The 27,021-nt window shown below is 38.7% G+C and overlaps 1 protein-coding gene across 13 annotated transcripts in view; it reads right to left on the reverse strand.

Moving 5' to 3' along the window:
- Positions 1-16,340, reverse strand: part of runx1t1 (RUNX1 partner transcriptional co-repressor 1) — a 90,159-nt gene extending 73,819 nt beyond the window's left edge. For 3 of the 13 annotated variants that reach the window (XM_073044645.1, XM_073044640.1, XM_073044599.1), the window contains exon 1: positions 15,003-15,796. In XM_073044645.1, the coding sequence (XP_072900746.1) occupies positions 15,003-15,030 (28 nt within the window). In that variant the 5' untranslated portion in view covers positions 15,031-15,796. Of the gene's footprint in view, positions 1-11,346; positions 11,517-11,569; positions 11,592-15,002; positions 15,801-16,027 lie in introns of those variants that run through there. The other 10 variants (XM_073044665.1, XM_073044650.1, XM_073044672.1 and 7 more) reach the window with 8 other exon arrangements.
- Positions 16,341-27,021: the final 10,681 nt, after the last annotated feature.

Here is a 27,021-nt window from a genome sequence, read left to right on the forward strand (position 1 = left end):
AATCTGTCAGGGAGGAACAACTCTTGCACTTCTTCATAAACAGGCCAAAAGAGTTCACTTTCCTGTGCTTCTACAGTACCACAGCTGAAGTGTTTCTCTACATGCACAATCATTTCACTGCTTTTCCCCCACCCTCCCTTGCTTCAACCCTTTATTATCTGACTGATGATGAGTTAGCTCTGCTGAAATGCAAGGGTGAGAGCTTATGCTTCAATTAACTTTCTTTCCTCTGTGCTGGAGATAAAAAAAATGTAAGGCTTACTATGTTGGTTACCATCTGGACCACTCTCTGAATGTTACCCCCATACCATACTGCACATATAATGTCAAGGTCTTCCCTCATTCTGTGAATTGATTCATGTTTTATCTCTGTTTACACTTGGCTGAAATTGTCACTAATTAACTGTGTGGTATAAAAGCCTTGCACAAGGATACAAGTTTATAATGTCCCATCTTTCTGTGTTCATATTTATGCAACAACTAGAGATTTTTCAAGGACCACTTACTCCACACAGGTATAGAAATATTCATCAATCAGTTAACTGTTCAGACAGATCCAAAGATTACAAGTGACAATTTAATTGCCTAAAACTTATAAGAAAGATGACTTCTGTGGTATTTCAAGCAATATTTTTTTTTAAAAAAGTACCACGGCATGTCATAAGGAACACTGCAAAGAGACACCCCCCCCCCCACCCCCAAACCCAACAGCAACCAAATAAACCACTAGGTGGAGCTGGTCATACAGCACAGCAGGTGAAGAGAATGCTGGGATCAGCTGTTCAGAGTGCTACAGAACCACTCACAAAACTACCAGGAGGCTCATTATCTGTAAAACATTTGGGCTTATTTTACACAGGTAACCGTATTTTCTACTCCTTAGTTCTATGTAGGTTGAGAATGCTTTTATTCATTTAATGAAACATGAACATATGAATATATACATATATAAACAATTCAAATTCAATAAAATACTGACAGCATATTTATAACAAAGTGCTTTCCTTCCTTGTCCCTGACCAATATTTATCTCGTGATTAAATTCTTCAGATTCAATATCTACATTGATTGAAATAAACTTAGCACAGATTTTGTGGCCTTTTATATGTTGCCATAATTGCTGAAGATGGTGTAAATTCTAACCTCCGATGCAAAGAGGAATAGAATGAGCAAAGAGCCAATTCCTTTGAACACAACAGCAGGCATCTGTCAGTGCTTAAGGGGCTGGGAGAGAGTAGTACTGGCAGGAACCCGGATTCCTGACCAAACCCTCTCTAACACAATGAATCCTGAATGAAAGGAACCCAGGCTAGGCAGAGATAGCATGCTGTCAGGAACCAGCCTTGACGTTTGTGAATGGACAGGACTGGCTTGCAGGATGTTAGAGCAACAAACTGTGGCTCAAGATACTGAATTTTCACACAGTTGCCACTGGATGTTTTGCTCCTCAGGTTGTTAAATACGGAAGCAGGAACGCTGTGTATGAGTCTGACCCATGCTTAAGGCTCCGCAGAAACTCTGATCTGCTTCCGCTCGAACACGCGGAGCATCAACAGAAAACAGTCTTTTTTTCCTGAACCACCCATACAGTTTGGGCTAAACCACAAAATGCACAAAAATAACATTATCCAGTCTGAAATGTTACCATATTCTACAAGTAAAAGGTGTTTTACAACATCTACTTAGATATTTCTAAAAGGAAACATGATAGAAACACCAGTGTCTCAAAGCCATCTGGTTAGAGACTCTGATCTCAGAGACATTTTTTTTCTTTCAAAGCATTCATAAATCAGATGCATATGATAAGTATTTTATGAAGTTTTCCCAGCCTTTACAAAGGAAGCTTGAATCTGAGTTATTTATTGACTGGTTATTATTTATTGACATGATGATTAAAGTATTTTCAGACTACAATCATTAATTTGTACAATGCAACCAGCATGGTCTTATGTCAAAAAAGTCTTTGCAATGCCAAACCCACAGCATAACATATATATGTAGTAAAAACAAAAGGATATGCTTTGTAAATTCAGATACTGTTAATATGGTGAAACTGTACATGGAAAAGATCTTAGAAAATATATTTTATAGAAGAGTCAGGAACATTATCATATATCTTTAATAAGTAACTTATAGTTTTAAAATATTCTGACAATTTTCTGAAAGGGAGGACTAGAATGAAGGCAAACAGCAGAGGTGTAAAACAGGGCAGCTACGTTACAGACATTAATGATGGAGAACAGGGAATACTCCTGAAACAAGTAGGAGCAATAGGATTAAAACACTGAAGTTTTATCTTAACACGCAACTCTAAAAATTAAGAAGTCCACCACACTTCAGTGAATTGCCGGACTTCATATCATATTAAACAATCAATCTTATTTTATTCTTCTCCAATAGACTGGATTGGGTACCATAGTTGTTTGCATAATACTTTACAGCACAAGCAATCAGGGAACAATTCCCGTGCTTCCTGTAAGCAGTTTGTGTATTTTCCCTGTGAACGCATGGATTTCCTCTGGATGTTTCAGTTTCCTCCCCCATTCCAAAGACGAATGGGTTAGTAAGGGTTAGTAAACTTTGGATATGCTAGAAACATGGATTTCTTGAGGGCTGCTTTCAACACGTACTCAGATTAGTTTGGCAGCTCACCAGCGCCAATGTTTGAGGAGTTCAATGCCTACCATTGTCTGTAAGGAATTTATACATTTGCCCTATGACTGTCTGGCTCTTCTCCTTGTGCTTTGGTTTCCTCCCAGATTCCAAAGATGAACAGGTTAGTGTCAGTAAGTTGAGGGCATGCCTTGTTGGCACTGGAAACACAGCGATACTTGCAGGCTGCCCCCAACACATCTTTGGACTGTGTTGGTCGTTGATGCAAAGATGCACTTCACTGTGCATTTTGATGTCTTGATGTACATGTGACAAATAACACTATTTGTTATATTACCAAAAATGTCCAATATATACATATTGAACTCCTGAATGAACTGATGTCTATTCATTAAATACATTTACAAATATCAAGTCTTCACTTTTTAAACATGACCCTTCTCAATGAAGCAGATTAATCAATTTTTTGTGTTCATGTGACACAAATAGTACCCAATGGAGGGTTAAAAATTCAAAAGAACTACAAATACCACATTCCTCTGGGCTATACAACAGCTTGTACAAATTTACCAAACACCACTGAATAAAATTAGTACAAATGAGTAACTCCAGTGTAATGTACTGTAGAAATCTGCCCCTCCTCCATCACTGATTAAAATAGTTTTGACAGATCGGTGTAGCAGAGCCCACTGATGGTCAGCTCTGATCTGATCAAGTCCTCCTTCTGTCCAAAAATATCTTCCTGTGGAAAAATTATAGGCAAAGTCACAGGTAAGGTAACACCCACAGCAACATGTATAAGTTTGCATTCAGTGTTTTAGATAGGTTTGCCTTACCAGTAATTAATGACAAATATAAAGCTTCAGCAACTAACATTTGAAGAAAAAGTTAAACCAGTTTTGCTACTGGCTATATTTATGAAGGCAGCAGAGGCCAAGATCTCTAGAGCACAGAAAGAGTGTGCATTAACTGTTACGGGGAGCTCAACATTATCAAAACAGGGTAGATATCCAAGTCTTGGACACTCCAACCAATACACTGTGAGACTGAGAACGCAGCACATTTCCTACATGAAAGGGTGATCCTGTCTCCACGAATTACTTCAGTACTTGCATCTTCCAAAATCTACTGAATTTTCCCCAAATGAAAACCAGTAGAAGCTCCAATAAGGTACTTAGAAGGATCTCAGAACTGTAAAGCACTAGGGGGAACTGATCAACCCCACTTGCTCTCTGCCACTACTTTTGCAAACAGCTAAATTTCTCCCATGATATTCAGGTGGATTTCTTTAGTGCACAATTACAGGCATGTCTCATTCACCTTGATTATGATAGTGGCCATATGATAGTGATTTAGACTGAGTCTGCTTCAATGGAAAGCAGCTCCATGCTGCTTCAATTATGCCAGCCTGAATTTTGTGCCTCGATGTCCAACAAGGAGATGTGGTTTGATGGTTCTTTAAAGCTTGGTTCATTGAGTTTTTCAATCTCCACAAAGCTGTTTGACAATAGTTCTGGATAAGATTATGGAGCTGCTGGGAGCAAATTGTGTTCAAAGTGAGTTGCAGGCAGATAAGGCAATAAATGCACAGCATCTTCCTCAGGATGCCTTGGCATGCTTCAGAAATGTAGCTTTTTTTTTACAGGACCCAGTGATTATTAACTGGTGTAACTGGAAAGTACATGCAGGTAACTGTTAATCTCATCAGGACTGTGTTGATTCCAACACCAACTTCCCACTTGCATCTCTGTCATCTATATCCTTTAATGTTTTTTTCAGATATGTATCCAATGTGTTTTTAAATAGTGCTGTATTCCCTGCCTCATTAGCCAGCTGCAATAAAGTACTCCAATCTAAGAAGTTCAATGAAAAAACTCCTTTCAACATTATTCCTTTCTTTCTTTGAATCGTAACCCTAAATTTATGTTGGTAATCTGATTATTAAAAAAAAACTTTATATTTGTTAAAACAAAACACAGGGGAAGATTTAGAGATTGTGTGGTTATAAGGTGAACTTTTTTTTGAGAACATATCGAAGGCTGGTTTCTTATACATTTATGTTTCCAGAACGTGGACTGATTAAGGAGAAACTGCAGAAAAAGCATGCTGTTATTCGCAGCAGCATCTGCTTTTATTTTGCTGCACTTTGTTTTGTTCAGTTTTAGGAAGTAAGAAGTTCAAATCCAGGAATTTGAGATAAGAGCTCCAGGGAGACAATGCCCCAAGTCAGAAATAGCAGCTGAAGATACAAAGTCGCATTTTTGGCTACCTCCCCAATCTTCTATTCAAATGAAAGTTCCTTTCTCTATTTCACTGGCCTTCCTATTCTACTTGATGAATTCCAATTGTTTTGCAGGTTTGACCAGACTCCTTTCTGCTAGTCCTCGCCTAATTTCCTCCGTCTTTTTCAAACTATAGATGACTTTGGCCTCTAGCCTGGTTATCAATCTTTACCCCGACAAAAGGCTTAAATGAGAACCAGATAATAAGCTGCACCCTCCCTCTCATAATTAGGAGCCCTTTCTGATTTTACAAACAGGGAGAAATCTCATTTAATTTTCACTTCCATTGGTAATAAAAACAGCATTATTTAGATTTTACATGTAATAATACAAAAGAAACTAATAACTTTAGAAGCTTTGCCAGACTGAAATGTTTCAAGATCAGTGTGCAAAAGCATGTGTTTATGAACAATTTGTCAATGCTACCAATACATGTGAGTAGTTTACAACTACAGTCACTTTCAGATTGACAATTTGCAGGATTAAGTTTTTAAACACAAGTTCAAATACCAACCGTATATCTGTAAGTAGAGGCAGGTATACAAGCACAAGATAGCAAACAACATTTGCAAAAGCATATTTAAAGTAAAAACCAGCAATAATGCCACCTATGAGCACGAGAAGAGTCTGCAATTGGAAAATACCTTTCACCACTTTGGAATGTTTCCAAAAAGCCTTATGAAGTACCTGTGAACTCAACACACTGCTGTAATGTAGAAAACATAGCATCAATTCCTACACAGCAAAATCCCATAAACACTAATTTGTTAACAGCCAGATAATCTGCTTTAATGATGTTGATTAAAGGATAAGTATTAGCCAAAACATCAGGGATAACACCTCTGCTCTTCTTCAAAATAGTGCCCTGGGATCCTTCCCATCACCTGACAGTGCATAAAGAGTCTCAGTTTAATGTTTCATCCAAAAAAGACATCCCTGATAGTGCAGTCCTTCCTTGCTATCATACATTTATCTTACTGTTACGGCACCGATGGAATACTAACCCGTCCTGTCAAAACACACACAGCTTGCATTAAATTTGTAAAAAAAAATTCTAAAGTAACTCCAAAAAATATGCCCAGCTATAAAGTCAAGGTAAACAAACTATATCTAAAAATGTCAAATTACAAATGATTAAGAAAATCCATAAACCAAGAGGCTAATTAACAACCAGCCCCTTACACCACTAACAAGGATGAAAGCTGCATACAAATAAAAAAAACTGCATGATGTACTTAAAAGGTCACCTAAATTACTACCTAAATAAATGAAAGTAACTTTCAGTTTTCATAGAATTGAAGGGATTACATTTAAAATACTTGGGAACCCTTTTCCTCTATTTTTGTCATGTAACTGCCATATAAAAACAGACCACTCTACTGCACTGAACATCAGGCAACACAGAATTATGAAGCAGACTGAATTGGCAAACAATGAAAGATTTTTTCCACTAGTTATCAAAACTTAAGAGTAAATATCAGAAGGTTATCTCTGACAGGTAACAAATTATTAAGTGTCACCTAGTCTCATTTCATGGAAGCTTGCCTACGAATCAGAGATTTGTAAATTTAAGCCTCATTATAAACTAAACCAATACTCCAAAGTTATGGAAGCGTGGATCTACGAGACTGTCATTCACATGCAACCTTTCTGCTTACTCAGGTGATCATATAAGATCCCATGTACTATTTCAACTAGAGTAAGAAAGGGAATGGACTTATATTTATAGCCAACTTCCTTCAGTTACCAACAGCTGTGATGGAAATTAAGTTCTCACCCCTTTTTTGTGTACTAAAATTACAGTATATTTCCAATAGGATCCTTGGCAAAAATGTTTAAAACATCACTACATAATCATATTTCTATGGAATTATGTGCTAAAATAGGTCCTGCATAGTCCTGACAGGAACAGCATAAGAAGTGGTCCTGATAAAGGGTCTTGGGCCGAAACATCAGCCGTTTATTTCCCTCCATAGATGCTGCCTGACCTGCTGAATTCCTCCAGCATTTTGAGTGTGAAGCTCCTAACTTAATGTGCCTTTGCCATGATGATCACTGAGAAGAATGCAGATCTCAAAGAAACTTTTCTGCAGGCAACCACGAGCAGCTGCTTAAAAGGTCAGTCTAGATATGAAGGAAAATGCAAGGGAAAGCCGGCACACACTTCCCTGATGGCCTGCCCCATTCAAATCGCTTCAAAGAATGGAATGTTACTGACGTGGCTTTGATGTACAGAATACAAAAATCTTCAGTTTGTGATGGAACAACCAGTGTTGAGGTTTGGGGCTGGCAGATAGATCCATTGTGGAAAGAATGTCAAAATGTCCAAATGTTCTCAGTACAACGTACTGTTAGTTTGTTATGAGTTTTCTAAGAAAGTTTGTTGGTTGCACCCAAAAGCCCCTACTTATGTTGACAAGGGAAAAGTATGTAATATTTATTTAGCATATGACATCATTACCTGCAAGATTAATGCTAGGAAAATACTGGCCATACTGATATGAGTTGTACATTGCCTCTGGGCCAATATCCTGAAGTGTGCAATTTCACCCAGAAGTGATCACTGACACCACCTTATATATATTAAATCATATTTGTGTGTGATTCGTGCTTGAAAATAAGTGCTAATGCTTCAAATTTCTAGGCTATTACCTTAACATCTAATCATTTTACATTAATAGGGCTTTGCCATATGCCGCAATTTTATGTCCTTGTGTACACAATAAAATTGCATCAGTTCAATGCATTTTGCAACAGCCTCGGAACATTAAAGATGTTATTTATACTTAACTATCCCTTTTTGTTACCAAAAGTCAGAGAATGATAATTATCACAGTAAGAAAGACACGTTACACAACTCTCTTTCCTCAGGTAGAGGGTTAATTCCAGAAGTCACTAATAAGGTAGATGATGTAACATCACGTAAATTGGTTTTGGAAGAAAAATATATATGAATGGGGATATAAAACATTATGGAAATGGAACAAAAAGGAGGGATGGTGTAAAAGATTTCAATGCATCAACACTATGTGAAATGGGTTGTGCGCTAACAGTTCTGTGATTTTAATGGCCCTGAATAAATGAAGTACCTCTTGCAGAGATGTATTTTCAGTACCACTCAAGGTATCATCAGAAAACATTCAAGAGAGAATAAATTACCACTTTATAGTTACAAATTCTAAAATGTATATATTATATTCAATTGTTGCAATGATGCTGCCATCTCTCTGATATCCAGTCACTATGCTTATGTGGTGGTCCAGAGCACAATAAACAAACAGATTGGCAAACTCATTCAAGTGAAAACACTTTCGCAAATTAAAAACAGCACAAATGGACCAGGTGCCAAACTATCATAACCAAAGGAATTAAACGCCAATGCCAAAGCTTTACCAAATAAATATGATCAACAAAAAAGTGGGAAATGCTGATTTTCCATTGAAATGATCAACTTGTAGAACTTAGCACATAAATTTAAAAACACAAGTCATAACATTAACAAAATATTGGTCTGAAAATGGAGGAAATTAAAACATCGCCATTCCAAAATACAGCAGCAGCATCAATTTTCTTACCAGCTTATGAACTGATGAAGACCATATGTTTATCTGAATTCAAGCCCAAGTTTCCTTTACTATGAAGGAGCCAATCATTGTTTTTTTAAAATAAAATGATTCCTGTGTTACTGACATTATGTAAAAAAAGATGCCAACTGAAGACTTTTTATGGCAGATGGTAATGTAATCAGTTGCACGCACAAGATATTTTCTGATTGATTCCAACCATATGCTAAAATGTACTCATTTTGTAAAAGCTTTGCTTTGCCAGAAAAGGATTTTAAAATCATCCACACTATTGTATATATAATTTAGTTCAGATGCAAATACATATTAGCTACAGTAATGCCAAATTGATTTTTTATTACAGTAATAAAATTGAAAAAAATGTCGACATTGTTACTTTTTATTCCATAAATATGAGGGAATCTAGTCACTGACTGTCTGCAGCACCGGGCGGTTAAACCATGAATACGTTTGCTTTGTGCAAATTTTTTTCTCATCTGATTTCATCTGTGAGAGACTCTCCCTGGAGGATGGGAAGAGAGAACCAATTATATCCACAGGCTGACTTCTCAAAAAAAATGAAGGCATCTGTTTCATGCCAACAACCTCCACATGCAAGAAAATATAACTTTGAAGGCATCTGCGTTCATGCTCAATAGTCACAGATCTTGGGTACCATTGTAATTGCCCAGCTGCAAACATGATTTTCTGATTTCATCTGCTGAGCGTCTGAGCATGAAGGCAATGTAGCAAACCAAGTTTTAAAATGCCTCCAGGCAACTCTACAACAATTAAACACTAAAATATTATACAGTTTTTCTTTATATTGCTCTACTCCGCTATATCTCACCAAACCCTCCTCCTTTCAGAATATTTTTACAAGTTATTTTAATTTACCTGTACAATTACATTATCATGTTGAGATTTTATTTAATAATTGCATTACTAATGCAAATAATGAACTCAGCCTCAAACTGAAACGCAATATGTCAGCAAGTGGTCTAGTGCCTACTGGGGTTGGGTTATTTTTTAGGGTGTATTTTTTAACTAATGTATCGCCTGATTACATTATTAACATTTTTTATCCCCCTTTACCACCATTCATTGTAAAACCTCATAAATGTTTCTCTCTTATTCCAAATCAAAGAATTTTGCCTTATCTTTCTGATTAGACATATGATTAAACGTGCAATGTAAAGGTACTAAAATTCTTAATAAAGCTGGAAAATTATGTGATATTACAAAAATTACATGATATTTGAAAGGTGCAAGTTAAAATTTTGTTCTTTATTTGCAAACCCCAGAGGAGAAAGAAGCAGCTATAATGCTTGTTGAGGAAATTAGATTTCAGAGTCAGATGCTTTTTGTCTCAGTATTGTTCGCACTAAGTCATGCAATTCAATAAAACTGAGTGAAGATACAGTAGGTGAATGTCATAAGACACATGCCGCTCCAGTACTTCCATAAATCAAGAATGGAATCCATTACAAAAGCTGGAACATGAATACACCACTCAAAAACCCAAACAAAATGCATAGTTAATCTAGGTACTTATGTTCAGACTTGATTTTCATAATTAAATACAACATTTCTAGCAGTAGTATTATCTTCCATCTTTCTTTAGCAAAAATGCTGCTACCATCTTTATAATCACTCCCATAATTATCAATAATTACTAAAAAGAAAATGTCATGCAGAGCCAAATTACTATCAAGATTCCACAGGAAATATTTTTGTCCATTTTGTAAACTCAAGCTATTTAGACCAATAAAAAGCACTTTATTTATAGGAGCTTGTACTGCAATTTCCAAAATGGAACAGATGTGGCAGTTTAGCAGAATACCTCTTCAAACTTTGCACAAATTGAAAACAGAAAACGGATTGCTCTTTCTTTTATCACATTCATTTTCAATCGACACTTTTTACCCTTGAAATAATTTGTGCATGGCTTTCATCTTAGCAGCACCTGCTGATCAAACAGAAGCTCAACAATTTCATGAAAATAATAGTCTTGAATATTCTTAAAAGTCATCCGCATACCCACAATTAGAAGGCAGATGATTTAGACCGACCAGCATTACAGTAGGCTTTAAATTTCCCTCTTTTACTGAATGATATAAGAATTGATTCAAGAAGGTTTAAATTGTTACAAGGCCATGTATTTGCATCTTATGTAATGTAATACCCCTGTTTAAATAATAACCCCCTAGGAGGAATCTGCAAACATCAACTGGGTTGTCTAAGGACATAAAGGTCAGTTACAGCAATATTTGTATACAGTAACCAGTGAGATCCTAAAATATCCCACCACACACTGAGCCAGTCACGGACATAAAATGCCAATATGCCCAGAAGTAAATAATGATTTCCATTGTCTCAGTCTATTGACGAGTTGCAATTATACCTCAAAACAAAATACTCACACCGTGCAAAAAACAAATCATAAATTTTTTAAAAATTCATTCTGTTGCTGATTTGAAATACATCCAGATGTAACCATTTTTACATGTTTTATGCTATCTGAGCAATATTACCTATATTTAAACAAGCTCACACCAGTCTCTACAGCTTTACAACACAAGAGAGCGAGTGCTATCAAATGTATCCCATCAAAATAAGACAAAGGCTTTTTGCCTCTTCATTTCAAGAGCTTTATTGGTTTTTCTGTGAGAGGCAAGACTATTTTCAGACAATTTACACATAATGAAATAGCAAATCAAGTCATTACCCTGACCATATTCTTTAGTATTCTAATGGTTATAAAGCCACATCAATAAATAATCCTTTGTTCTCCATTATCATCTCCCAGTACTTAGTTTTACACTACAGAAAGCAGTCCGAGATGGAATGCTGAACCCAATTAAAGATAACGACTCTGGTAATCTCACCTTTAGAAGTCCTGCAGAAATGGTTTAGGTGATGTCAGATACTGTCAAGACCAGGAATGATACCTAACCTTGTCAAAAGGCAGCTTTTCTTCACTGTTAATCTTTAAATGTAAATTCACTGCCAGCAAGAGGAGCAGCAGATAACAGGTTACATCTTCACTCTTAGCCTTATCGACTTATGCATCTCCTCCAAACACTGAAAGCACCTATTCATGGAGATTACCTTCTGGCAGAGTGCACACCAGCACAACGGGTTTGTATTCATTAAACACACTTCCTCGGCTTATCTAAAATAAAAGGCTCGTCATGATGGCACATTGTGTGTGAAGGAAAGGCAATGTGCATTAGAGTGATTACAATATCAGCTCAGCCCAGATGGATCCAGGAAAATAAACAGAGGGTGTGTAAGAAGTTAATTGGCAACTCAAAGGGAAAACACGGACTGAGGATTATAGAAAATGGACTCATGGCCAACTGCAGCCTGGCAGGACACCTGTCACCCGGTGGAAAACTGTTCAAATTGTGAGAGCACCTTGCCACGATGTGAGTGGAAAAGCAGAACTGTTATATAAAAAAGAAGCTGATGAAAAGCTTGGCACCACTATGAATATGGTAGATAAAAAGGCTCTGTCACAAATCCACAACTAATCCAATAACATGGAAGCCTCATTGATATGACTATGGGCATGACAAACTAAAATAACATTTAACTTACAAAAGTGACCTTGTGAGAACAATTTTTCACCAGACAAATTACTGCCTTCATTTTTCGAGTTATAATCCAGTTTTAATAATAAGGTTCGGATGCATGGCCAAGAACAATAATTACAAGATGGAATGACTATTAATGGAAATAATAAAATGATCATACAGTCAATATTTTGTTTTCTAAATGCTTGCAGTTCACAAATACTCGATTTCTAGGACAGCTAAAGTAATCACCGACAGCCACTGCTTATATTTCATTTCTTTAGCCTTAATCTATAATTAGTGTGGATTGACAGATGCAAGCCCTCTGCACTTACCACCACCACTGAAGTTGGACAGAGCCTTGTTCTATTCAAACACCATGCAAGTAACCCCACTCAACACTTAGCAAAACAATTACCCATAACAAATTAAATTGATGCTTTTCCAATTAAATAATCCCTGTATTCAGACCTAACCACATTAATAATAAAGTTAGGAGCACTGATAATAAAATCAATATTAAAATGTACTTTAGTGCCTTCGTAATTATACACACACATCCCCAATTCATTGAAATTTTAAAAAATTATATGTGTTATAATTTAGAATCACTAATATCGTTACACTTAAACAAAGTGCATTTTTACCCCTGTGTTCTTGGATAACTTCTTGGGCTTGCATAAATTAAAGCACTCTAGATCTGCTTCACAGATTGAAGGACTGTTGAACAGATATGATTTTAAAATGTGATAAATGTCAAACAGTATTTCAACAAATATAACTCTGGATCAAATGTTATATTGCTTTGTTGTGAAGAATATTTCCAGCACTATATTCTCACTAGGGGATGCTGTTCCTTCTGCTTCCTGCAGTAAATTTGAGAACCAATTGTATTATTGTTCTCTGAACTGGCTCGTAACATGCAGTATTTATAAACATTAAAATTCTATCAATGTTATAGAGCACATTTTTAGCTCCAACAAACTGAAATTTTGTCAATATTCTGAAATATAATGCAGGAAAAAAATACTAATTTCTCTCTAAAAATGAAGAAGAAACATTTTAATATAATCTTTTACCCAGCAATATCTGCTACACAATATTATGATTTATTTTATAAAATCATTTTTCATAAATTTAGTATATACAAGATAAAAGTCATAATCTTCTGCAATGGTAGATGTAGATTGCAACAATTTTTACAGGATGAAAGATTAGTAACATACCAATGATGATAATTTAGCATTTATCTGTTTTTACTTTTTATATGAAGCTGAATAACTAATTGCTATGTTATGATAATGTGTTATGCCTCTCTGAAGAGTGAAATTCTTCACCCTGTTGGAATAACTGCCGTAATAAGGACCAGTTTTAAACAATATGCACCCTTTAAACCTGCTGAGGAAACAAAGCATTCCAAAAAAAGTTAAGTCTGTGGAATTTTCCTGTTTCTGTCAGTATCGATTAACTACTCATCCAGAGAAACAGAAATAAACTTCACTGAAATTATTGTGGATGCAACAGGTGGGAAGACTTATTGGTTCAATGTCCTCAAAATGATTTTCCGTAAAACGTCTATTGTAAACTAAAGTGTTAAGCATGTTCTCCTATATAATATAGAGGCAAATTTAAACTAAAGAAACTAATCTGAAAATTAAAATAGATCAAAATAAATATTGAAGAGTCCTGCAATGGTAATTGAATTAAACTAGTTGGAATTTCAAAAATATGTGTTCCCCTTCTCTAGATAAACTCCAGGCAGTTTCTATTGAAGTATAAGTAGCAGCTAAGCATATTTAATATCCATTAAGAATAACATTCTCATTTATTTGATCACAGGTTACCAAACTATAAACATAAATTGATATCCATTTCCATCTTCTGATAGTAATCATGAGAACTGGCCTCCCCAAACAAGCATGTTCTAAGTCACCTTTTATTTAACTGATAAGGCATCTTGATCACAGCACATGACAAGTTCCCACAAAACAAAGACCAAGCTTATAATTGAAATCCAAAGCTCAAAACAATATATTAACCTTCCATTTAACAACCAAAAGATCTCCATTAATGAACAGCATTGGGAAAATCATCAAAGTAAATCAAAAGATGAAACTGACAATTGTGACAACTCATGTTTTCAAATGCAAAATTGCAGATGCTAACTTTCTTTCAGTTTGAGCTGCTCACAACTAAAGCAGTCACTAAGAATCTTAATGAATTGGGCTTTGCATTGAATACTCTGCATTTAGAATGCATCTCTTGTAAAAGGGGAAAATACGATTTGACAGGAAAGGGTAGGAAGAACTAACTGCCCTGCAACTCATTCTCCAGGTGGAGCCATTCCCCCTTGCCCCAGTCCCTTATTACTATATTGCATAACTGTAGCCCAAAACAAAGGCAGATGTAATGCTTCCTAGATAATAGGATTAGGTGCTGAAAATAGATCCAACAAAAGTCTAACGACAAGAACTTTAAAGACCAGTTAATAATCAAATCCCACAAAGATCAAACAAGTTAATTGACGTTCTTTACATATTATGCAAACCTCTGGTGAAATTTCTGAATTCTGAAATTCAAGGACTAGACATTTGTTTTGACAGAAGGATGATGGCTGATTTAAGAGATATAATTAACCTAAAAGTGCACAACTCTGTCCAGTCTGACAACTTTCCATTGAATTAGATTTAATGTAGATCAGATCATGGTAATCTTTTTTTTCATTTTGATCCCTTTCTTCAAATAACGTTTACAGTTCGATTCCACAAAGAATAAAGACATGCTTTAAACCAGACTTGTACAATTTGACTCAAAAAAAAACAGATAAATGTCACGCTACAGAAAATCAAAATACCACGATAGTACGGTCTGGACTCGTAACTTGCAGCTTGAATGCTCCGAGAACTAAACTGAAGCTAAAGAAAGAGAGAAGTACTATTCGGACAATTGTTAAGAGCCATACTTACGTTGATAAGATCCAGAGATTCCAACCATTCGTATATTTATTAAATTACAGAACTTCCAGACCTCCGCCACGAAATATACAATGAGGAAAGAATGTAAGTTTCTTCCTGTAACCAAGCAGATCCGTCCACAAGTAAAACTCAGCGCCAACTGAAGAAAAAGCTGAAAACTTCAGATCTCCCCAGCAAGAAGGACTATTGCCAACTTTAGGGAAAAGGAAAGTGGGGGAAGCTGTTTGCTTTAGAACAAATATAAACGTGTTGCTTCCTTTTGATGCTAACAGCCCCGGCAGCATCGACCGTGACGATGTCAGATCAGAAGACAAACTCCAGGCAGCCGCCCTCCATAGATGTGCACAGCCGGCAGATAGTCTCGTTAGCAGCTAGAGGAGTCCTGTCCGCAAAGCAGCCTGGCTCTGAAACTGGTTCCTCACTCCCCAGGTGCGGGGTGGGTGGGGTTTAGCCAGGGGGAGTTGAAAGAGGTAGAGCAGACATCTGTGTCGTGAAGGAGGTCAGGAGGTCAAGAATATGTTAACAATAAACTGGTGGAGTGTCTCCTGCTCGCTCTCTCTCTCCCTCCCCTCTGCCTGAGAGCTGTGTTTGTGCGCCTTGATCCCTGGTGATGCTTTCCCAAGCCCGGCTGCCGGGAACAGAGGGAAGGGCTGCTGCTGTTGCTGCATTCGGGCTCGGCTCAAGCACTTTCCTTCTCTGCCATCTGCTCCAGCGAGAGCTCCTGGCTTTCCTCCCTGTGTCTTATCGCGATCTGCTATTAAAACGGGACTTCCAGAATCCAGCTACTCTGAGATCTGCATCATAATCCCCCTTCTGCTGGCTTATTTCCAGTCTGTTAGTTTTTTTTTCATAACATTCAACTAGCTAAACGATACGAAACACAGCTGCGCCGATGCTGCATTTTCCGCTCTGATTTTTTGCATGCAAAATACAAATGTACGATTTTAACACGTGATTTTTTCACCTCTACTTAAAATATCATTATAGGTAAAATATGCACGTTATTTACACAGTACCTCAACTATGTGGGCCAGACGAGGAATTTCTTCAAGAAGAATTCAGTGTGAAAGCTGGCACTGGTTAATTGTTGAACTGGAAGGGCGGTGGGGAGCGGGGGTGGGAGAGAGCCTGCTTTTGCCGTTAGCGCCGGCTGTGTCTGTACTCAGGATGCACCGCTCGCCCCGCCTGTCAGGGGAAGCCGCTGCCCTCGCAGATCCAGGCGTTCGGTCCCCACCTGCTGGGCTCTGCCACCTGCTCCAAACAACAGCAGCACGTTCCCCAAAACAACAGGAGAATAACACCCGTTGCTGCCAACTCTGGTCCATCTACACCACAATATAAGGAGCAGCAGTTCAGCTGAACTGCAGACTGCCTTTGGCTTAGAGCCCTATAAGTACAATTCTCCCTGTGTCATGCCGAGTCTTTACAATGTATCTGCTGTTGCTGATACACGTCAGTAGTAAAGAAAATTTAAACGGAAGTGTCCTCTCCTGTGATGGTAGACATTGGACTAAAGATGCACAATAAGAAATATCACATAATTCACATTACATTCTCTTATTGATTTCAGACGACTTTAACCTTTGATAAGGTTCCACATGGCAGGTTGCACTGGGAAGTTGGATGGCATGGAATCCGGGAAGGGCAGGCTTATTGGATCTACATTTGGTCTGATGGTAAAAAGCACAAGGTGCTGGTGGAAGGTTGTTTCTCAGACTGGAGGGACTATGACTAATGATGTGCCTCAAGATTTGGTGCTGGGCCCATTGTTGTTTGTCATCTACAGTACTGTGCAAAAGTTTTAGGCACATATCTATAGCTAGGGTGCCTAAGACCATTCCACAGTACTGTATTTATCAGCAGAGAGCATGTTTGTAGATCTAGCTGGAGCAAAGGATGTTGGGAATGATGAGGGTGGAGTACCGTGGGAGGGGTTTGGGGCAGGTTGCTGAGAAGGAATGCTGGGGTGGGGAGTGGCAGGGTTGTATACACGCCCAGCTGTGAGACACCAGGCAAGGTCATTTGATTCCAAACAATTGGTTTATTGGTCATTACAGAATGTCCTTCTGGTGCTTCCCCTTTTCCCAACCTCTCGCTGTCCCCTTCCCACTCTCAGTTCACAATAGATACCCATATCAGAATCAGATTTATCATCACTCACATATGTTATGAAACTTGTTTTCTTTTCACAGAGCAGTACAGTCCAATATGTAAAATCACTACAGGAATGTGCGGAAGTCTTAGGCACCCTAGCTATATATACGGGGCTAAGACTTTGCACAGTACTGTATGTTAACAATTTGTAAAAGAAGGTATGGTTAGTAAATTTGCAGGTGACACTAAAATAGGCTGTATAGTGGACAATGAGGAAGGTTATCAAAAACTACAAGGGAATCTTGATCAGCTGAGTAAGTGGGCCAAGGAATGGCAGATGGAGTTTAATGTGGATGTGTAAGCTGTGGCATTTTGGAAAGTCAAATACACCTAGTAGTATCACAGTGAATGGCAGGACCCTAAAAGGCCCAGCATCGCCTCCTTCTTGATCTCAAAATGCCCAAGCATTTAGTATGCCCACACTAATTTCAACATTTCCCATATCTTTCTCCTTGTTGAATACGAATGCAAAATACTCATGAGTATCTCGCCCACATCCTCTGACTCTAAATATATTTTTCACCTTTATCCCCCCTTCCCACTTCTCCCTAGTTATCCCCTTGCTTTTAATGTGAATATAAAATGCATTGGGATTTTTTGCAATCCTCCTTGCTAAGGACATTTTATGGCCTATGTTGTACTTCCTATACCTCTGCTTGATCTCTTTCCTGTTATCACTATATTCTTCAAAGGCCATGTCTGATTTTAACTTCATAAACTTTACATAGGAACACAGGACATAGAACATAGAACACTACATGACAGGAACAGGCCCTTCAGGCCACAATGTTGTGTCAAGCCAATTAAATTAGAAATCAAATGGCTTACTAAACTAATGTCTTCTGCCTATACAGTATCCATATGCCTCCATTCTCCTTACATTCGTTTGCTTATCTGAATGTCCCTTAAAAGTCTCTAATGTATCTGCCTCTTCCTCCACCCCAGGCAGCAAATTTCAGGCACCCACCACTCTCTGTGTAAAATCTTGCCCTTTGTATCTCCTTTAAAATTACCCCTTTCAACTGAAACACATCTCCATTTGCTTCCTTTTTCTTTTTGACCAAATTCATAACTTTGTCATCCTAAGTTTCCTTTCTTTGCTTTCCTCGTCCTTCCTCTTTACTAAAACATGCCAGTCCTGAGCTCTGATCAGCTGGTCTTTTAATAACTTCCACATGCCAGATGTTGACTTGGTAATAACAGCAACTACCAATTAACTCCCTCTGGCTTCTGCCTCAAAATGTCATTATTTGCCCTTTCCTAAGACCTTCCTACTAGGTCCAGATTTATTCATATTCATATCTATCTTGAAACTTAAGAAACTGTGATCTCTATTCCCAAAATGTTCTTTGACTAAATGGCCAGTCTCTTGGCCAAGCCCATTTCCCAAAACCATGTCCAGTATAGTTCCTCCTTTAGATCGGTGACCTATATACTGTTTCCAGAAATGCTTTTGAATGCACTGAAGAAATTCTGCCCCATCTAAGTCTTGTGCACCAAGGAAATTCCAGTCAAGACTGGGGATGTTAAAGTCACACACTTGAACAACTCTGTTGGATTTATATCTTTGTATAATCTGTTTATATATCTGTTCCTTTACCTCCTGGTGGCTATTGGGAGGCCTGTCATATTAGCCCATCAGAGTGTTTGCATCTTTCCTATTTTGAGCTCTATACCTATTGCATCAGTGGATGAGCCCTCCAGTATATCCCCTCTGAATGCAGCTGTAACACTCTTCCTGATTAGTAATGGAATTCATCTATCTCTTACCTACCTCTTTATCTTGTTTAAAACATCGAAACACAAGAGCATTGAGCTGCCAGTCCTGTTCCTCTCCCAACTAAGAGTCTGTAATGATCACAGCAGCATAATTCTAGATAACAACCCAGGGTCTAAGTTCATCTGCCTTCCCCATTATACTCATTGCATTAAAATAAATACACATCATGTTCATGAATCTGACCATCCTGCCTTCTAGACTTGCTTTTCATAGCATTGACCTTCTCCTCAAAGCCTCCACTAGTTGCCTTGCTTCCCTGGTTCCTATCCCTTACTGCTCCAGGTTAAAATCTCACAAGTAGTTCTAAAACACACTTAACCTTGATCTGAAAGTAGATTGACAATCCTTCATGGTTGTTTGGTCCTTAAATTGTATTCCTTACTAACAGAACTGTGGAAGTACATTCACCAAAAGAATTGCCAATTACAAAGTTTAGAGGGTGATCAACTGAAGTTGAGGTATATATCACCTTCTTACAGAAGATAGTGAATCTTGAGTTATGTACCCTGGAGGATTGTGGGGTCTGGCCCTTTGGAGATATTTAAAATGGAAATCAATATATTTTTTGAAAGATAAGAGAATTGAGGACCATTGGGGACCCGACTCAGGGAGGAGAAGAAATCCTGGAGTAATGATTATGTTGAATGGTGAAGTAGGTGGTGAGCTTTGTGGCCTACTCCTATTTCTATTTTCTTTTTTTTTGCTCTTGTTATGAGCTCACAACTACTTTCTCAAGATCAATTAAGGTTTATACATCCTATGCTTGCTTAGTTGAAACACATATCTCATAAAAGAATAAAAATACATTTTTAAATAAATGAGAAATGCTATATAATAGTTATTTTATGAATCAGGTAAACATGATATTCTAATTATGTAATTGAATATATTTCTGATCAAGAAAAATGTTTCAATCAACCAAAGACCTGTGAAATGTTAGAAAACTTAAAGGTTTGGAGAATTGGCTAATATTCGAGAATGAGTTTTCTGTTGTAGAATAAGATAGAGTTAAACTGTAGGCACATTCATAATGCACTTCCGATCTTGCCACGCCAAGAATACAGTGAACCTTTGTCCCTTTGGCAAATAAGAGATATTATAAAATACTGCATGTAACAATGGTAATGTGACCAGATTACTTGCCAATGTAACCACAGAACAGGAAGATCTCAGGTTCTTTCTCTGTTTGTTCTGTTAATTTATTATAAACAGAAGAATGGAACATATTATTGTCACCCAATGTCCAATGGTATCAGGAAGCATAAATATTAATTTATTTTTCTAGTCTTTGTTGATTGTTACAGAAGAGTTTATATGGTGGGTATTTTGAAGTACTACTTTAAAGTGTTCATAGAGTACTTGAGCTCTCCTACCCTGAATGCATTTCAAGGCTGAATCGCAATCCTGAATACTTTCAACAGTACTGCATTTAAAATATTTAAAATCTAGCACAGAAATGAAGAGGTAAATACAGGACAGATCGCCAAGAAAAACTTGTCCCGTTTTTAACATAGTGCAGTGGGGTTCTTAGAATACTCCAGAGACCCTTATTATTTATTTTGTTTGCAAGTCCATCTTCTGTGAAAACTCAGGCATGTTTCCTTGATGTTTCCTATGCTATTGTATAGTGCTGTTTTTTTTTAAGGGTTTTGCATATATAAAAGAATGAAGCACAATTAGAACGATTTTGTGATGAATTGTGCCATTCTAGAAATTCACATGACACTTCTGGTTGGGAATTCGATCTGGCAAGTTTCACATTTGACAGGCATGAAAGGATGCAACTTGCTTCCTTAGAATGCTGCCTGAGAAATTAGGTCTGGTTGTGCTGAGGTGCACCAGCTGTTGGACAGTCTCAGATCAACAACATTACTGATCTCATGCTATCTTAGTCACGTAACATTTTTTATTGGTGAACCAAGCAGATGACTGCCACGATGATTCAATCATGAAAAGCATTTGTGTCAATTTTTTTTCAATAATATAAAATGTTTGGTTTGGCTCGAGATAATGAACATTAAACTCTATCTGGAAATTTCCGAGATTGTTGCATCCCAGCTGACTACATGTTACGCAAGCCAGGGCAACGCAATAAGGAAAGCAACTTGTTGCCCCTGTGGCAGGATCCACCCCTCCACGCAACTGGTGCATCAAAAGGAATGGCAGAGGCAGGTGCAGTTTGGTACCAGCAGCGTTGCACGAAACTCAAAGTAGGCCTGCCTTAGGAACACGAGCTCCAGGTTTTTCCTTGGGGTTTACTTCCGAAGTTAGTATAGTCACAAGGAAGTGAAGGTTTGAGATCTCCTCGATGAGCTGCCAACCACAGCTGATGAGTCCCCCTCTGCCCAAAGTAACTAAACCACACATGAAGGTCAGGAACTTGGTTGAAAGAGGCTACTGTATTTGAGATTCATGCTGTTGGGAGCACTTAATAGGTCATGAGAGCTTATCCCCAGTACTACCCCCTGGCTATAACAACCTTATGGAACCAATTATAAAATAACAATGAAATCATTTTTAAACTTACTGTTCTGTTCTTTCCGTAGAATCCTTCTTAAGTTTTAAAAAATATCATTGCAAGATATCTGATCTTATCAGAAAATATTAATATCTGAATGTTAAATAAACAGTAAAATTAATGGTGATAAATAATAGGAAGTCTTCTGCATAAGATCTAGAATCAATAAGTTATTTAGCTTATTAAGCCTAGTGAAAGAGGTACACCTTAACATATTGATTTTCCATGGCATTATACAACATTTGGAATACTGTATATTCCTTCCTTATCATTTCTCTGATACTTTTATGCATTGATCTTCTTTACCTATCCTTTCCTTTCACATCTCTCTCTTTAAGTCTCTCCACTGTCTTCTGAACCTTTCTGTGTCCTTTCTTAGAAAGTATTAGAACTGGATTGTATAGCTACATTTGGTATGAAAGAAGTTCGAGAAAATTGGGTCCAAGGGACTTCTTCAAAATTCAAGCAATTATGTTTCCCCTTCTTTCAATCCCATCATATTCCTGATTCTTTTCACATCACTGAGAGAGTTGAGGAAAGCAGGAGTATTGGATTTGTAGTGAGATGCCATTTTGTAGCGTTCAATAGTAACTTCTGTAATTATATTGAACTACCTGCCATTCTCCAGTAGTATGGAAATAACTTTCGTACTTGTTTAAAAGAACATAAAATCTGGTATTGTGTATGCACGAGGGCACTAAAAGGATGTTAAAAACAGAGTGAGTTCCTACTTCCAGTCTTGCCCTGCATGCCTGCTTGTTGAACATGTCATTTACAGCTCTGATCTCTGTGTACCACATGTCAGAAGGTCAGAAATTTGTGGTCTTACCTGGAATACCTTTTCAACCCACCAATGGACAGTAAGCCCAGTGGTCTCAGAGGCTGAGTATTTTTAAGTGAAGTGCCTTGCAATTACATATACGGTACTTAAGGCCATAAGAACATAAAATATAGGAGCAGAATTGGGCCATTTGGCCCATCGAGTCAATACAGCCGTTTCATCATTGCTGATCCATTTCCCTCTCAGCCCTAATCTCCTGCCTTCTCCCCATATCCCCTCATACCCTGACCAGGCAAGAATCCATCAACCCCTGCCTTAAATATACATAAACACTTGGCCTTCACCGCTGCTTGTGGCAAAGAATTCCACAAATTTTCCACCTCTGGCTAAAGAAATTCCTCCTCATGCCCATTCTAAATGGACGCCCATCTATTCTAAGGCTGTGTCCTCTGGTATTAGACTTTCTCACCATAGGAAATGCCTTCTCCACATCTACTCAATCAAGACTTTTCACCATTCAATAGGTTTCAATTAAGTTACCCTTCATTCTTCTGAATTCTAGTGAATACAGACCCAGGGCCATCAGCACTCTCCATAAGACAAGCCACTCAATCTTGATATCAGGATTTTTTTGGGGGGTTTTGGGTTGCTTCTTCGAGCCCCTCTGCTCTATCTGCCTAAAGCAGGGCTTCCCAATGGTGAAATATTTTAATTCCCATTCCCATTCCTGTTCTAACATGTCAGCTCCTGGCCTCCTCCAGTGAGGCCACCCTCAGGTTGGAGGAGCAACACCTTATATTCATTCTGGGTAGCCTCCAACATGATGGCATGAATATAAATTTCCCCTTTTTGTACAAAAAATTTCCCTCTGCCTTCCCTCTTCTTCTACTCCCCACTCTGGTCTCTTACCTCTATTCACCTGCCTATTGCCCCCCCCCCCCCACTTAGTGTCCCTCCTCCTTCCCTTTCTCCTGTGGTCCACTCTTCTCTCCTATCAAATTCCTTTTTCTTCAGCCCTTTATCTTTCTCACCTGCCTTGTTTTGCCTATCATCTTCTATCATCTTTCCTTCCCCCCACCCCCACCTCTTTATTCCGGCATCTTCCCCCTTCCATTCCAGTCCAGAAAAGGGTCCTGGCTTGAAATGTTGCCAGTTTGTTCATTTCCATGGATGCTGCCTGACTTGCTGAGCTCTTCTCGCATTTTGTGCATGTTGCTTTGGGTTGATAACATTAGATTTATAATATTACAGAGCTGGAGAGATAAACATATACCTATATCTATCTATCTATCTATATATCTTCTTCAGCTGTTCATCGATTTCGATGTTGACTGAGGCCTGGGCAAGGTTGTATGGAAGACCTGCAGTTGCGCATGCTGCAAGTCTCCCCTCTCCATGCCAATGATGTTGTCCAAGGGAGGGCAAGTGCCAATATAGCTTGGCACCGGTGTCGTCACAGAGCAATGAGTGGTTAAATGCCTTGCTCAAGGACACAGCGTGCTGCCTTAGCTGAGGCTCGAACTAACGACCTTCAGATCATATATAGATAGATAGATATTGTGTGTGTGTGTGTGCGCGTGCGCACGCATGCAAAGAAACCTGGAGCCTGGACTGTTGCATGTATACTTGTTCAGGAGGCCACCGAAGGCAGAACACTTGTAAAAGTGTGTTTGTCTGCACAGGAGAAATCTTTCACTCAAAGCCTAGAATGGGCAGCAGTACAGGAATACTTAACGTTCCACACAGTAGGAAATAACGCAGGTCTTACTGGTTCAGTGGCACAAAGTGGAGAGCTGAGCTTGGTGGGATACATACGCCCATATTTTAAGTATGTACTCTTTCATTTTTTTTTGCTTCAATTGTCTTCATGGAGATAAATGGGATAGGACCAAACAGCTGGCTGCTTTCTGGGTAGCTACCACAGGAATGGCCAAAGAGAAAGATAATGAAGTAAGTTTGGGGAACTCCAGCCTGGGACGTCAACTAAAGGGAATGTGCCAGCAAGCAGAAAAGCTTCTAGTTCACACTACCTGTTGTTATGGCACCGAAAGAAACAGCAGGCACAGAATCCTGATAATCTCAGAAAACAACCACAAACCTCTCACATCAGGGGAGGAATTGTGCATTTTGTCTGAGCTACCCTCACTTAGTCATCAGTGGGAACACAGAAACTTGGAGTAAGTTAAAGAAAATGATTGATGCACCCCATCGAGTTGCATGCTTTGGTTAAAGCTCAAATTTTAAAACCTTGAGATTCACGGTCTTGCCGGCATTCTCAGTAATTCCATAGAGTAATAACCAAATCAGAATCAATGGAAGATCACAACAACTTGGGCATTCAACTAGTGTGCAAAAGCAAACTGCAAATACATAAAGAAAAAAAATAATGGTAATAATAACTAAAAATAAGCAATAGATATTGAGAACATGAGATGAAGAGCCTTTGAAAGTGAGTCCATAGGTTATGAGAACATTTCAGTAATGGGCAAGTGAAGTTGAGTGAAGTTATCCCCTTTGTTTCAAGAGCTGATGGTTGAAGGCTAATAACTTCCTAAAAATGGTAGTATGAGCCCTAAGGCTCCTGTACCTTCTTCCTACTGGCTGCGGTGAGAAGAGAGCAAGTCCTGGGTGGTGAGTTTCCCTGATGATAGATGCTGCTTTCCAACAACAGTGTTCTGTGTGAATGTGCTCAATGGAGAGCTTTACCTGTGATGGACTGCGCTGAATCCATTACTTTTTGTAGAATTTTCTGTTCAAGGGTATTGATGTTTCCATTTCAGGGTGTGATGCAGCCAATTGATATACTCTCCACTAAACATCTATAAAAGTTCGTCAAAGTTTCAAATGTCATGCCGAAACCTTGCAAACTTACATGTTGGGTCGTGGACAGGCCCTCCAAAATAATAACACTGAGGAATTTAAAGTTGCTGACTTTCTCCACCTCTGATTCTCTGATGAGGACTGGCTCATGGTTTACTTCCCCTGAAGTCAGTAAAAAGCTCCTTGGTCTTGCTGACATTAAATAAGCAATTGTTGTGTGGTACCACTCAGCCAGATTTTCAGTCTCCCTTCTAAATGCTGATTTTGTCACCACCTTTGATTCGGCCTACGACAGTGGTGTCGTCAGCAAACTTGAAAATGGCATTGGAGCTGTGCTTTGCCATGCAATTTGTAAGTGTAAAGTGAGTAGAGCAGGGTCTAAGCACTCAGCCTTGTGGTGCACCTGTGCTGATGGAGATTGTGGAGGAGACGTTATTCACAATCCGAACTGACTGGGGTCTGCCTGTGAAGAAATCGAGGATCCAATGAACAAGGAATTATTGAGGCCAAGATTTTGGAGCTTACTGATTAGTTTTATGGGGATGATGGCTTTGAATGCTGAGCTGTAGTCGATAAAGAGCATCCCGATGTATGCATCTTTACTGTCCAGATGTTCTAGGGTTGAGAGAAGTGCCAATGAAGTAGCATCTGCTGTGGACCTGTTGCTTTGGTAAACAAATTGGAATGGATCCAAGTTGCTTCTCAGGCAGGAGTTGATATGTTTCATCACCAACCTCTCAAAACACTTCATTGCTCTAGATGTAAGCACTATTAGGCGATAAGTACAAGATATTAAGAGGAATAGACAGAGTGGACAGCCAGCGCCTCTTCCCCAGGGCACCACTGCTCAGTACGAGAGGACATGGCTTTAAGGTAAGGGTTGTTTGCTGATCCACTTTACAGCATTTGCAGTTACTAGTGTCTCCCCGAGTTTATCTTTTCCCAGAATAGCACCCTCATCTTTAGGGCAGACCCAGGAATATACTGGAAGGTGGAATTCTCCAATCTTCAATATCTGGGTCTCACTACTTTCCCTCCTATACCCATTATGTAAATAGCCTTTACAGTAATTGATGTGTGTGACAGTTATCCATACTAATGCACTAAACAATGCTATTGTGTACAACTGTGGGTCATCTGTGCTATGAAGGGCCTGTCACCATCTATTTTTCTGACCCGGAGTCTGCTTTTACCCTTTACCACGAGGCAGAGGGAGTGATAATGGGGGAGGAGGTTTATGTTGTGCTCTGGTTTCTACCCACCTTAGCGACAGAAACCAGAGCAGAGCATAAACTTGCTGCTCTAATAGACCTTTCTCCCTCTTTCCGCATTGCTTTCAACCATTTCCTTTGCTCTCTTAAGTCGGGTGCAACAATGCCCTGTCAGTGCCACATAAAATAAACTCCTTGTGTCTTCACAGTGGCTACCTGTACGGCAGTCAACTACTGACCTCTCTTTCCTCTCCTTTTACCTCCTCTGCCCATGACACTGTTACAGAATATTGGACCCCATTGTCATTCTCAAGTCCTGTTGAGCTAGCTAACACCTTCCTTGAGCATTTTATGGAAGTCTAGATTGTTCCTCCCTGGATTATCCATTCTTGAGTAAACCTCAAAGCCCAGTACTTTTGCTACACATAATCTATTCTGGGAAAAGATAAACTCGGGGAGACACTAGTGACTGCAAATGCTGCAAAGTGGATCAGCAAACAACCTGCTGGAGGATCTCAGCGAGTTGATTGGCAGCTGCAAAGGAATTGTCAATGTTTCAGTTCAAGACCCCCCCATCAGAGAGGCAGGAGGCATCATAAACTTAAGAAAAATTACTTAGTGAAGTCAATGGATCCACTGTTCCACTGAGTGCACAGCGTGGCACACATAGGGACAACTTCCCTAATTCGCAGAGACTGGAGCCAGAATGACATTATGGGCTATAGAGTCATTAGTTCTCAAGATTC

This window comes from Hemitrygon akajei, chromosome 1 (assembly GCF_048418815.1).
Source record: "Hemitrygon akajei chromosome 1, sHemAka1.3, whole genome shotgun sequence".
Lineage (NCBI taxonomy): Eukaryota > Metazoa > Chordata > Chondrichthyes > Myliobatiformes > Dasyatidae > Hemitrygon > Hemitrygon akajei.